General features: G+C 39.6%; 1 protein-coding gene across 9 annotated transcripts in view; it reads right to left on the bottom strand.

Annotated features, from left to right (window-relative positions):
- Positions 1–15,047, bottom strand: part of DNAH6 (dynein axonemal heavy chain 6) — a 246,725-nt gene that overhangs the window by 79,947 nt on the left and 151,731 nt on the right. For all 9 annotated transcript variants that reach the window (XM_045054471.1, XM_045054474.1, XM_045054475.1 and 6 more), the window contains one exon: positions 6,470–6,701. In XM_045054471.1, coding sequence (XP_044910406.1) covers positions 6,470–6,701 — 232 coding nt within the window. The remainder of the gene's footprint in view (positions 1–6,469; positions 6,702–15,047) is intronic.

The raw sequence follows: 15,047 nt of genomic DNA, 5'->3' as shown, positions 1-15,047 counted from the left end.
ACTCAGGAATTCTTTATATAAATGTTTTAAAGTGCTGAGCCACATCATTAATTTCTCCTTTGATTAGAGCATGGACAAAGGATGTTATCAGCATAGTTTATGCTTTTTTGAATTTATTGAAAATCTGTTTAAACCTAACATATGGCCAATTTTTGTAAACCTTCAGTAGCACCAGAAAATATTTACTTTCTTTGTAAAATATAATTATAGTATATAGCCATCAATTCCAGCTTAGAAATTATATTCTTCATCTTATTTAAACATACTTATTTCTACTTTGTATTTGCTAGAAATAGCAAATTAAACTCTATTTTTAACATCTTGCTTGTCTCAACTTCTCATATTTATAATAGTTATATATATATATACATGCATATATACACACATTAATTTTAGTTATTATGGTTATGTTTACTCTCCATTAGCATAGAACATTTGAGATTGATTGGGATTTTTAACAGAGTGTAATAGCCTTTTGTTTGCTTAAAGTGGAGCAAGACAGTCTGATCTTATTTTTGGAGTTTTAAAAGCAACATTAAGCTTATATAAAAATATTTTAATATCAGAGTAATAAGAAACTACTGATGAACACAACTAAGAAAATAAAAAACAATAACTCACAATCCCATGACCCAGACATTTTCAAATTGTATATACGGCATATCTGTTTAGATATATATTAAGACAAAGAACCTATATGGTAGATGATTTGTATATGTGTTATGATGTAACAACACATCATAAACATTTTCACATTAATTAATGTGTATATTTCTACAAAGTAATTTTAATTTTTTTACAGTGTCCTATTGTATAATTATACCACAAATAACTTGTGAATAATAAGGCTATTTCAGATTAACTGTTATTTTATTTTATTTTATTTTTAAAGTTTATTTATTTTGAGAGAGAGGGAAAGCATGCACGCACACATGTACAAGCAGGGGAGGAACAGAGAGAGAGGGAGAGAAAACCTTAAGTTGGCTCCATGCTGTCAGTGTGGAGTCCGATGACTCACTCACTTTCACCAATCGTGAGATCATGTCCTGAGCAGAAATCAAGAGTTGGATGCTTAAAGACCAACTAGGCCACCCAGATACCCCATTATTTTAAAATACTGCAATAGATATTCTTGCACATACAACTTTGTATGCAGCTGTAATTATAAGTAAGAGTAATTTAAGGACTTTATCTACATATTGCTACTACCTTCTAGAAGATTTTGCTAATTCACTGGTGCATTCTATGCAAGGCCTGTTTTCCGACATCTTTGTCAACAATGAATATTATGATTTTTAACCTTTGTCAATGTGCAAGGCCAACCCCTGGCATTTATCTTCACTTAAATTTCTTTGGTTACTGGGAAGACTGAACATTTTTCAGGTCTTTAAAGCCCTTGAATTCTTTTTTTAAAGGAACTTTCTATTTGCATTTTATTACATTTTTGTATTTCTTCTATTGATGGGCTTGTCTTTTCCTTTTCATTTTAAAAAGACTGTATTTGTATTTATTTTCCAGCTTTATCGAGATATAATGGACATATAACATAGTATAAACTTAAGGCATACAGGGGCGCCTGGGTGGCGCAGTCGGTTAAGCGTCCGACTTCAGCCAGGTCACGATCTCGCGGTCCGTGAGTTCGAGCCCCGCGTCAGGCTCTGGGCTGATGGCTTGGAGCCTGGAACCTGTTTCTGATTCTGTGTCTCCCTCTCTCTCTGCCTCTCCCCCGTTCATGCTCTGTCTCTCTCTGTCCCAAAAATAAATAAAAAACGTTGAAAAAATTAAAAAAAAAAAAAAACTTAAGGCATACAATGTATTGATTTGTTGTATTTATATATTGCAACATGATTACCACTATAGAGCATTAGTTAACATTTCCATCACATCATATAATTACCATTTCTTTGTTTTGTGGTGCAAACATTTAAGATTTACTCTCTTAGCAACATTAAAGTATATAATACATTATTTTTTTAATTAATTAATTAATTAATTATTTCAATATATGAAGTTTATTGTCAAATTGGTTTCCATACAACACCCAGTGCTCATCCCATATAATACATTATTGTTAACTATAGTCACCATGCTGTACATTAGATCCTTAGAACTTAATTCATCTTATAACTGGAAGTTTGTACCCTTTGACCAACCTCTCACCATTTTCTGCATCCCCCAGCCCCTGGTAACCACTATGCTTTCTGTTTCCATGAGTTTGGCTTTTTTTTAGATCCTCATGTAAGTGATATCATACAGTATTTGTCTTTCTCTGTCCACTATTTCATTTAGCATAATGCCCTCAAGGTTTATCCATGTCGTTGTAAGCAGCAGGATTTCCTTCTGTCTCATGGCTGAGTAATACTCCATTATGTGTATGTGTATGTATATGCTATATCTTCTTTATCCATTCGTCTACTGATGGACACTTAAGTTGTTTCCATGTCTTGACTATTGTGAATAATGTTGCAATAAACATAGGAGTTCAGATATCTCTATGAGATCCTGTTTTCATTTCCTTTGGATATATATCCAGGAGTGGGATGGCTGGATCATATGGTAGTTCTGGAACCTCCATATTTTAAGTGTTTGAGGAACCTCCATATTATTTTCCATAGCACCAATTTACATTCCCACCAATAGTGCATACGGTTCCCGTTTCTCCACATCCTTGCCAATGCTTGTTCTCTCTTGTCTTTTTGATGATAGCCATGGTAGCTATCTTTGTATGTTTCTAGGATTTTATCCATTTCTTTGGGGTTATCTAATTTATTGGCATAAATTGTGTGAGGTGATATCTCATTGTGGTTTTGATTTACATTTCCCTGATGATTACTGATGTGGAGTATCTCTACTTTTCTTTTAATTTTTTAAAATGTTTATTCATTTTTTGAGACACAGAGAGATAGAACACAAGCAGGGAAGGGGAAGAGAGAGAGGGAGACACAGAATCCATAGCAGGCTGCAGGCTCTGAGCTGCCAGCACAGAGCCTGATGCGGGGCTTGAACCCACAAACCGTGAGATCATGACCTGAGCTGAAATTGATGCTTAACCGACTGAGCCACCCAGGCGCCCTGAAGTATCTTTTCATGTACCTGTTGGCCATGTGTATGTCTTCTTTGGAAAAATGTCTATTCAGATCCTCTGCCCATTTTCTTAAATTGGATTTTTTTTGCTATTGATTTGTATGAGTTCTTTATATATATTTACTTATAATGGGTCTCAGAGTGGCCCTGTTTGGCTTTAACCTATTGAATCTGTATGTCCATTTCTCTCCCCAGGTTTGGAAAGTTTTCAGCCATTATTGCTGTAAATATACTTTCTGTTCCTTTTTCTTTCTTTTCTTCTGGAATTCCCATGATTGGGAAATTATTTCTTTTCATTATGTCCTAAAGGTCTTATAACCTTTTTCATTCTTTTTTCTTTTTGCTTCTCTGACTGGATAATTTCAAACATCCTGTCTTTTAAGTGATTGATTCTTCTGCATGATCAAATCTGCTTCTGAAGCTCTCCATTAAATTTTTTCGCTCAGGATTTGTTTGGGTTTTTTGTTGGTTTCTTTTTCTTTGTTCACCTCCTTGTTCTGTTCATGCATTGCTTTTCCCATTGTTGTTTAGTCATCTGTGTGTTCTTATAGTTCACTAAATTTCTTTAAAAGGATTATTCTGAATTCTTTGTTTGACAGTTCATAGATCTCCATTTATTTAGTATTTAGAGTCAGATAGTGGGGCTCTATTCATTTTCTTTGGTGTCATGATCCTTGATTCCTTACTTTGGTATCTGCACATTTGAGTAAGTGGTCTCCTCTTCGAGACTTTACAGGTTTGTTGTGACAGAGGCAGTTCTTCACCACTCTGCTTAGTTTGGGTTTCTGGACATGTCAGCTAGTAATCCTTGAGCAGGTGGGACTTGCTGTCAGGGTCTACTAGGGGGCCAGGCCACTGCCCAAGCTCTGAGGTTGGGGGTGGGATGTTGCTGGGTGAGAATAGTTGGATAGGACGCTGACTTGGTTCTCTGCCCAAGCAAGGCTGTAGGATGGGTTGTGTGGTTGCCTAGATTCTGTGGTCTGGCTTCCTAGATGGTTGGGACTGTGTACTATACTCAGCAGCAGGTAAGGCTATGAATTAGCTTCCTCTCCTGGTAGGGCAGCGGAGTGGGTCCCAAGGCTTGTATGGCTCATTGTTTGGGAACCTAACTCAAGCAAGGCTGTGCACTGGCCAGATGAAACCCCTGATTTTGCTTTGTAGACAGGGAGCAGGGCTGTTGGATGGGCCAGGCAGGTTCCCTGGTCAGGTGGGCAAAAAGCTGTGTTCAGCAATGGGTGGAGGTACAAATCAGTTTCTCCACCAGGGTGGAACAAGAGAACTGGCTCCAGTGCCAGAAAGGCACTTTCTTTGTGGTCTTGACTCAGGCCAACCTGTGCCCCCAAGTCCCCTTTCTGTATGGGGCCACTGGCTTTGCTCTGCGGATGATCAGCTCTGCTTGCTCTACTTTTCACTTGATCGTTTCTGGTCTATACAACTTCCCAGGCATTCAGGCCAAGCTTTCCAGTTGGGCAGGGGTGGGAGTTACACCCCAGTGGTGTGTAGGGCTAGGACTCAGCTCCTCTGCCTGGGTGCGGTGGGGGAGCTCCAGGGCCAGCAAGGCTCTTTGTTTGAGGACCTTGAATCAGGAAGCCCTGGATTCTGCTGAGTTCCCTGGTCATACTGCACAAAACTGCTGGCTGGCACTACTGTTTGGGTACTGCAGGTAGGAACTCAGACTGCCAAGAGCCAGGTGTTGGGGGTTGCAAGCCCACGCTGCCTTCTCCACCACAATCTGATTTTCTGCGGTCAAGTCTTGCAGGTTTCCCTGAGATCCCTGTGATGTGAGACTGGAGTGGAATACACAAGAAGTGACCCACAATGCAAGGGGAGCTGGATGTTCCCCCTGGACTCTCTCTTTCCACTGGAGGAACTGTAGGCTCAGGGGAGACCTCTTGGGGTGGTGGTGTGCTGGCTTGGGGGAGGGGCAATGTGATCAGTCTGTGGCTGCTCCACTTACCCTTCTAATGTGGTCTGTCTTGGTCCCTGTGGTGCAGGGAGTGGTTCAGCCTCTCCCCTGTGCCCTAGGGTTCCCTCAGTGGTGTCTTGTCCATGAATAACTATTGTAGGTTGTTCGTGTGAGGGAGAGTGATGTCAGCAATGACCTATATTGTGATCTTGGTGATGTCATTCTCCATCATTTTGTTCATGTATTATTTTCCTGCTATAGTTAAATTGTTTACAGGTGTTCTCTTGTAGCTCTCTGAACATCTTTAGAGCAATTGTTTAGAGTTCTTTGTGCGACAATGCCTGGGTCTCCATATCTTTGGGGCCAGTTACTGGAGGCTTACAGTATTTCTTTGGCGGGGTCGTGTTTCCTTGGTTCTTCATGATATCTGTTGCCTTATGTAGGTGTATGCATGTTTGAGGGAGTTCCCTCTTCCAGACTTTATGGACTGAATTCAGTGAGGGCAGACTTTCATGTGTAGGTGGGGGCACAATGGAGCATGCTGTAGCCCCAGGTCTAGAGGTGCAGGGCACCAAGTGTGGGGATGGGTAGTGGTACTGGGCCTACGAGTGTGTTATGTTTCTTTGGCTGAGGCGGCTGCTGGGATCCACAGTAAGTGTGCCTTGGTGAGCGCTGCAGGGGGGGTCACAGTGGCTGCAAGGGCTATTGGCGTCCCCAGCTGTGCCTCCAGGTTGAGCAGCTAGGGACCAGGGCAGGCACTGCTGGTGGCCAAAGCTGGTGGAGTACATACATTTGACTCTGGGTCCTTTCTCATTTGTAAAAAATGTTAACATATTCAGGTATAAATTCACTGCATGTCACCGATGTTAAAAATATTTTCCCATTTTATGATTGTGCTTAATTTAAAATAATTTAAAATATTTATGCATCAGATCCATTACTTTTTTATTGCTCGGCTAATTTCTACAGAGGTTTATTTTCCCTCATGTTAAAATGCCTAAGTGTAGTCAATGTAGAAAATTTTCTTGTTTAGAAACAAATTCAAGAACAGTTACATTTGTTCTTATAGACATAGATAAAATCCCGTTTTAATTTTAAAGTTAATTTAACACTAAAACAGCCATCGTTATTGTTATTTTCCTTTTCTTGGGTAAAGCATATTTCCCTAATTGATTTCAGTTAGGGTATAATTTCCTTATACTTACTGCTATAGAAACAATTTATTACTTTTTGTTATCTATGTCCTTCTCAAAGAAAAGTTCAAACTTCTCTTACCCCCTTAACCTTTGATCATATTTACTTAGAATTTAAAGGGTGACACAACGGTTGGTAAAATAAATGAAAATGTATTATAAAAGTCTTTTACAAGGTCCAAGACATCTGTTACCTGAGGGAGCAATTCCTTGCACTGTATCATACAAACTATTCAAAGCACACTTGTGATCATAACACTTGTACTTTAGTTATTTAAACATGTACCTGGGTGTCGGTGAAGAGGAAGACCATATTCTTGTTATCCACACCAGCCAGTTTGTACAACTTCCTCAGGTCTTCATGAAAACTGTCATAATTATATCCTCGGCTCAGTTCAATTTGCAAACATTTGTAACCACATATGTGAGCTGCAAGTCTTGTAAGAGACTGTTTTCCAGTGCCTCCTACTCCAACGAGCAGCGCATTGCCTCTTTCCTGACGAATCATGCGGGCAATCCTGCAGGCAACAAAGCAGAGAAAGACGTATTTCAAGTGTACAGATGTGGGTCAGAGGGCCTGACCCAGTATGGACTGCTAGTGGCCAGTGGGGAATCCTCCCTGAGCAAAAGGCCATCGGAAAGAGCAGGTGTAGCTAAAGTTCATGTCTGGGGGTGGGGGGGGGCACCTGGGTGGCTCAGTCAGTTAAGCGTCCGACTTCGGCTCAGGTCATGATCTCACAGTCCGTGAGTTCGAGCCCCGCATCGGGCTCTGTGCTGACAGCTCAGAGTCTGGAGCCTGCTTCGGATTCTATGTCTCCCTCTCTCTCTGCCCCTACCCTGCTCACACTCTGTCTCTCTCTCAAAAATAAATAAACATCAAAATAAATAAATAAATAAATAAATAAATAAATAAATAAATAAATAAAGTCCATGGCTGGGAGGAAAGACCTGCTGAGCCTTCATTGTGTCCATCTCTCCCATTTCCCACAGGCTGCTGGCCTTGGTCATACAAATGTAGAGTAAAAGAAAATCTCTTCTCCTTTCTCTAAAGTGTGAAGGATTTTGTCAGAACCTTGGCTGATCTAAGCCACTGCTTATATTATAACCATTGTATTAACAAGCCCAGGGCTTCATTTATAAGGAGGAGCAAGCAGAAATACAGAAATACTGCTGGGTCTAGGAAAAGACAGTGCAGTGCGGTTCAGAAGGGGAGCTCAATGGGAGTGCCCTGAAATGAATTTAATCTAAGATATCGACAACATTTTAGAAAATTTCTGATTCACGTTGACAACAAGAATATGAAAAGCACTGCTATGGTGATACTAGAGTGAATACTCGGGGGAAAAGCTGAGTTTAGCAAAAATTGGAGATAGAAAATCTGATGACCAAATTGAAAACCTCAGTGGAGGGGCACCTGGGTGGCTCAGTCAGTTGAGCGTCTGACTTTGGCTCAGGTCATGATCTCGAGATTCCTGAGTTTGAGCCCCGTGTCGGGCTCTCAGCTGTCAGTGTGGAGCCTGTTTCGGATTCTCTGTCTTCCTCTCTCTCTGCCCCTCCCCTGCTCACATGCTTTCTCTCTCTCTCTCTCTCTCTCTCTCTCTCTCTCTCTCTCTCTCAAAATAAATAAATATTAAAACAAATAAACAACAAAAAACCTCAGCGGAACACGGGCCTTGCAAATAGGAAAATGGGAATTTGAAATAGGTGGAAAATTCAATAGGTGAAGTAGAAGACAAACTCAAGGAGTTTATCTAGAATGCAGAGAAGAAAGATAATGACATTACAATGACAAGAGAATAGAGATAAGGAGGACAAATGTAGGAGAAACAAGTGGGATCCCAGAGGCCACACAAATGGAAGTGCAGGAGGAGAGACGGGAGGGGACAGAACTGATGTGACAGCTGATGAAACAGTAGGAAGCAACCCCTGAGCGGAACCCATAGATTTGAAGTCCCTGAGGGTCAGGAAAGAAAACCAGAGAGGAGAGGCAAAACATTAAAGATTTTCTAGGAGATACATAAATATAAAATAAAATAAAATACGGGTGCATGCATACATATAAAATAGAAATATAGAAATCTGTATTTTAGACATAACTGAAGAGACTGTGAGCATCTAAAAGGCAGACAAATTACTCCCAAAGGGACAAATAATTTCAGGCTGGCCTTAGGTGACTATTTTATAAGATGACATTCCAGAAGACAAGGGTAGAGGGAAAGCTGTCATGTTATTGCTCAGAGCATAAGCCATCTAAACCTTCCTAAAAGATTTCTTGAAGATATATAAAGAAGTATAACTAAAGAAAAAATTGTTTAATGTTCATTTATTTTTGAGAGAGAGGGAGAGAACATGAACAGGGGAGGGGCAGACAGCAAGGGAGACACAGAATCCGAAGCAGGCTCCAGGCTCTGAGCTGTCAAGGACAGAGCCTGATGCGGGACTCAAACCCATGAATGGTGAGATTGTGACCTGAGCCAAAGTTAGACGCTTAACCAACTGAATCACCGAGGTGCCCCAAGAAGTATAGATAAAACTAAAAAACCCAAGAAAGGGAGAGAGATGTCAGTATAAAGTGAGAAGTGTGTATGAGTCGAGTCCATATACTATTGTTAAGATGATAAAAAAGATGATAGTATCAATAAATTCCTCTTAAAAAGAAGATACAAACTGTAAAAATAATTTTTTTTAATTACATCACGATTTATCTAAAATTTCAGACTGGGTTATCAGAAACTAGGAAAGCATGGGAGAATTATAACGGTAGATTTAATTTCTCTCTCCCTTTTAACAGGAAGTTTGCCTCTGTGTCTGAGCATCTATCTTAATTTTATTCAAAATTCTAATAATTAGAAAAGACCAGGTTCAAATATTTGAAAGTGATAATGGCTTTATTATTTTTTAAATTATGAAAGTAAAACACAGTCATTGTAACTGAGGGGAGAAAACCAGTGCTAAGCCTTCCCCATTTGTAAGCTCTATCACAAGGGCCTGGGTGTTCTTTAAAAAAAATTTTTTTTAATGTTTATTTATTTTGGACAGAGAGAGAGACAGAGCATGAGCGGGGGAGGGGCAGAGACAGTGGGAGACACAGAATCCGAAGCAAGCTCTAGGCTCTGAGCTGGCAGCACAGAGCCCGACGTGGGGCTCGAACTCACAGACCGTGAGATCATGACCTGAGCCGAAGTCGGATGCTCAACCGACTGAGCCACCCAGGTGCCCCAAGGGCCTGGGTGTTCTGATCTCTGAGAACAGTGCCTAGCATAGTAGGGGCTTCATCAGCATTTGTTCAGTGAATTTATGTATGTTGACTTGTATGTGTATATTACAAAAATGGGATTAAACTCTAATTACATTTTGTTTTATGATTGTTTTGCTAGATAATGTATTATGGACATTTTCATGCTAGTAAATACAGCAACAAATATACCATACTTATTTAGCCAGTTCCCTAGTGATGGATATTTAGTTCTTTTATGTTTTTCCTATCATACTAACAATATTAGAAAACAAAACTTAAAGCTAGCTGCAAATAGAATCCTTTCAGATCGTTAGAGTGAGAGAGAGGGAGACCATGAAACAGAAAGAAGTTGCATTAAAAAGGAACAGAAAATACGTTAGGATGTCATAAATGTGGCCATTAAAGCCATGTTTTAAAATAGTATTTAATTATATAGGATTTTGGAGGCAAATGTAATGTAAGTGTTAAAGGCATGATGTTCGATAATATGTGCCACAATACAACTTTGTAGAAATCTCTATATGCTTACAAATATATTTGAAAGAACCATACAATTTTAATAGTGGTTGTCTCTGGGTGAGGAGGTGAAATTATGAATGTTTTTCTAAATTCTATAATGAGTATGTTTACCATATGATCAGAAAAATAATCACAAAGTACAGTAGTTCCCCCCCTCAGTGATGGGGGATACATTCTAAGATCCCAGTGGATGCCTGAAACTATGGGTAGGATCAAACCTTAGTTTTCCTATACATACATACTTGATAAATTTTAATTTATAATTTAGTCACAGTAAGAGATTAACAACAATAATAATAACATAGAACAATTATAACAATATGCTATAATAAAAGTTATGTGAATGTGGTCTCTCTCAAAGTATCTCATTGTACTGTACTTCCTGTGATGATGTGAGATAAGATGCCTACGTGATGAGATGAAGCGAGGTGAATGAGGTAGGCATTGTGACTTGGAGTTAGGCTACTACTGACCTTCTGACGAATCATCAGAAGGAGGGTCATCTGCTTCCTCCCTGAGGTTGACTGTGGGTAAGTAAAACTGCAGAAAGCGAGACTGTGGATAAGGGGAGGACAACTGTAGATGTAGTTCTGCCTCGTAGGAAATACAAAGATGCCCTTTTTTCTGCAATAGTTCTATCCTCAAAAAGATCTTGGTGATATGAATTTTTATAAATAAAATTACACTTCTAAGAAAAAGGGAGACAAATGTCATTTCTTAATCTCCCTCTGAAATTCAGTACACTTTTACCAAATCATCTATATTGAAGTAACCAACTTCTACTTCCAGATCTTAAACACTATGACTTAGAAAACATTGATCAAACAGCTCCTATGCACCATTATCTTTGGTGGCAGGGGATAGGAGCATGTAGTATGAGCATAGAACAGGAAGTCTACAGTGAAAAGTGCTCCTCCAGGGCAAAGTAGACTTTTAAGTCATTATTTGGGATCTTCTAAAATAAGAATTAAACCTTCAAATTTGTCTCCTTCAGTTTCATACCTTCTTCTGTCCCTCAGGCCAGTCTGCTCTTTCCCTGCCCTGACTGCCTCGATAACACAGCTTTTTCCAGGACAGGGTCAGCAAATAATGGTGTGTGGGCCAAACCCTGCCCCTTCACTGTGTTTTTAAAGTTTATTTATTTATTTGGGGAGAAGGAGAGGGAGAGGGAGAGGAGAGGGAGAGGGGGAGAGAGGGAGAGAGAGAGAGAGAGAGAGAGAGAGAAAGAGAGAGAGAGAGCACACATGCACAGGGAAGGGGCAGAGAGAGAGGGAGAGAGAGAATCCCAAGCAGGCTCTGCAGTGTCAGTGTGGAGCCTGAGGCGGGGCTCAAACTCACAAACTGTGAGATCGTGACCTGAGCCGAAATCAAGAGTCCCATGTTTAACAGACTAAGCCACCAAGAAGCCCCTTAAAATTTTTTTATGGCCTATTAGCTAAGAATGTTTTTGTAGTTTTTAAGTGGCTAACAAAAACCTCAAAAGAAGAGTAATATTTTGATATGTGAAAATCATATGGTATTCTAATATTAGTGTCCATAAATAAAGTTTTATTGGAACACAGCCATGCTCACTCATTCATTTACTGAAGGTGGCTGCTTTTGTGTTTCAATGGCAGAAATGAGTCATTGTGACAGGGTCCATATGACCCACAGAGTCCAAAATATTTCCTATTGGCCCTTCTCTAGGATCCTTTGCCAACTCCTCCCCTTGAGTAAGCAAATAGATGATGTAGGCACTATTTCCATGGTTGTCTCTGTCACAGTGCATACTAGACAGAAGACACATCACATCATCTGTTTATTTCTCTTCAGTCACCTAGGTAGGTATAATATTGAGAGATAAAGGGATATGTAATAATGTTTTGCTGTTTTTTTCCATAATGTGCATGTGTTCCGCAGTGGATGAAATATTGACTGTTAAAAAATCTTGCACTTTATATGTTACTCTTTCCTTGTTTCAGGTACAGTACAGTATTTTGATTATTTTCATCTGATATTATTGGAAACAAAAAATCTTACAGCACTTAATAACAAAAAGCTTATAACTTAATAACACCTCTTCCCAGTGTTATTTTTTCTGCCAACTTACATATCAATAGATAAAAAGTCCCTCCACTAGGAATCCCCCAGCATTACATTTTCTCTACTGCAGTAGGCAAGAGATGGCTGTCCTAATTAGTAGCTTACATTTTCATTGAGATCTGTTTTACCATCTTTGTACTGTGGTGACAACTCTGGGCATATATAATGGGTGGAAATACCCAGGTGCAAACTGCCCTTTGAAAACACAGGCTCTAAAGAAAAAAAAAATGTTTGTGGTTTGGGAAGGCTTTTATCTACTTACCCTATGCAAAAAATAAAAAAATAAAAAAATAAATGTAAAATGTCACCAACAAATGGAAATGTAGTATCTGCTAAATTACTGAATTCTCCCATAACTCATGTTCATAATGAAGCCCTTTCTGTTGCTCTTCAGCAGTAGGTATTTGAGAGCTCTTACAAGTAGAAATTTGTTTACTCTAATTCCTACCTTCTGATCCTCCCTAGAAAAGGAAGACGTCTATGCTGTAATTCACATGGCAGCCCTTTGTGTATCTGAACACCAAGTCTCCTCCATTCTACAAATGGCTTTTCATTTCCTCCTGTAATATTTTAAGCAATCCTTGAGTGGCCTGCTGATTCTCTTTCATAAAAATAACAAAGATTATAAATACAATTAAGCAGACTTTGCCTATAGTCTGGTCTCTTCTCCAGGAAGTTTCTCAGACCAGAGTATTATTAGACCATTATTATTTTTTTTTTCCAGGCTTAGGGCCAGTGTGAGCTATAGGATAAAAGTTGTTAGGAGCTAGCATGCGGGTGTGTAGGCAGGGGGAAGGATAAGAAGCAAGTGGTATCTCAACAACCCAGTGACAAACAATTGTTATAACACTGGAGTTGTGACAAAGATAGATTCTCAAATTAGAGTTGATTAAACAGCAGAAGTATAGGAAAGGTAAAACAATTGATTGCTTATGGTTTATAGAAAAAAAGTCCTGAGTATTTAACTGTCCAACTTAACACGATCCAACACTAAAATGTAGTTGATGAGGGAAAAAAAACAAAGCCATGAAAATCTTGCTATGGTAGCAGACTGCAGGAAATCCTGTCCTCACACACACTTTACACTGCGGATTGCTCAGAATACTATATCAAATCTGGGCATCACGTTTTAAGTGGAACATGGAGAAATTATCAAGTGCTCAGTATGTGGAGGCTGAAAATAATCTCTAATAGGCAACGGTGGAGGATCTGGGTTCTATCTCCTCAGAGAAGGGAAAGCTAAGTGGAGCCTAGTCACAATTTTCAAATATTTGAGGGCTATAATGAAAAAAGTGGATCCATTTTGGGTGGAGGCACCCGCAGCACAGTTAGAGCCAAAGGACTGGATGTGATTCTCAGTCTGTGACTCACCAGCTAGGGGACTTGGGACAATTCACCTAATCTTTCTGTGGTACATGGGACTGTCCAAAAATGGCTGCAGTAATGTTTCTGGTCCTACTTGCTCTTTGATCCTGTTAAGAGAGTCTCTGACCCTTTGTTGTCAACTGGGTAGGCCTGTGCGACTCCTTTGACTAACAGTATGGTATAAGTGATGTTATGTGACTTCCGAGGCTGTTGTGAGAGGGCATTTGGCTTCTGTTGTCACTCTCAGGGCACTGGACTTTGGAGCCCTGAGCCATGGGAGAAGCCCAGACACTCTGATGCTGCTGTGCTAGAGAGACACAATCAGTGCACACACAGGCAGAGGTGCGCCATGTGCTCCAGATGCTGTGCGACTTTGACTGCATTGAGACACCCAAGACAGAACCCCTGGGAACCTGAGATCAGGAAACAATGAAGCTACCAAGGGTCACGGTGGCTTATCATATAGCAACAGACCACCGGAACATTCTCGGAGCCTTATCTGTAGAGAGAGTATGATACTGGGCCGCAGAGAGCTGTTATCACGGTGAAACGCAATACTCCATATCATGGTTTCATACTCACACCGAGTGCCATTATTATTACTGCTCCATAGGAAGGAACTGGCACCAGATGTCACAGGCAGCAAATTGTGTATCATCCTTCAAGTGTCATTTTAATACTTAGAATTGTCAACAGTATACAAAAACACCTAAAAAAGTGGTGTATCATAGGATTTCCCTCATATGTGGAATTTAAGAAACAAAACAAATGAACAAAGAAAAACAAGAGACAAACCAAAAAACAGACTCTTAAATATAGAGGACAAACTGATGGTTAGCAGAGGGGGGTCCAGGGAGTGGGAGAAATAGGTGAAGGGGATTAAGAGTACACTTAACATGATGAGCACTAAGTAATGCACAGAATTGTTGAGTCACTATATTGTACACCTGAAACTAATACAACACTGTATGTTAATTGTACTGGAATTAAAATTTTAAAAAAGGGGTGTATTCCCCAAGGACTGCAGATATTCAGGCTGGATACCTATTTGTCATGGGCATCCCTTAAAGGATACTTGCGATGGGTAAAAGTCAGGCTTATAAGCAGATGGAGTCTACAATACTTGGATTCCTCATTTTATTATAATCTTGAACCCCTTATTTCTTTAGGCATACACATAATCAGCCTTTTTATACTGTACATGTATCTCTGTAAACTACCTTACATCCTTTTTTTTTTTTTTTTTTTATAATGAGACAGGGCATTTAAACCAAATAAAAACAATCTATTAATATTTAATCAAAATAATCCCTGGGTTCCAATTCATGTGGTTTATATTTAAAATATATAAAAAATAACTTTTACATTATAGCAAGATTTGCCAATAGGCCTTTGTCCATCTGAAAATCTATTTAAAGTCTTTTGTACAACTTAATTCTTACCTTTCAAAAAAAAATTTTTTTTAACATTTATTCATTTTTGAGAGACAGAGACAGAATGTTAGCGGGGGAGAGGCAGAGGGAGACACAGAATCCAAAGTAGGCTCCAGGCTCCAAGCTGTCAGCACAGAGCCCGACGCAGGGTTTGAACTCATGAACCCTGAGATCATGACCTGAACTGAAGTTGTACACCCAACCGATTGAGCCACCCAGGCACCCCA

This window comes from Felis catus, chromosome A3, assembly GCF_018350175.1.
Source record: "Felis catus isolate Fca126 chromosome A3, F.catus_Fca126_mat1.0, whole genome shotgun sequence".
NCBI classification, from domain to species: domain Eukaryota; kingdom Metazoa; phylum Chordata; class Mammalia; order Carnivora; family Felidae; genus Felis; species Felis catus.
The sequence above is the reverse complement of the archived record's forward strand: the minus strand, read 5'-3'. Positions and strand labels throughout refer to the sequence as shown.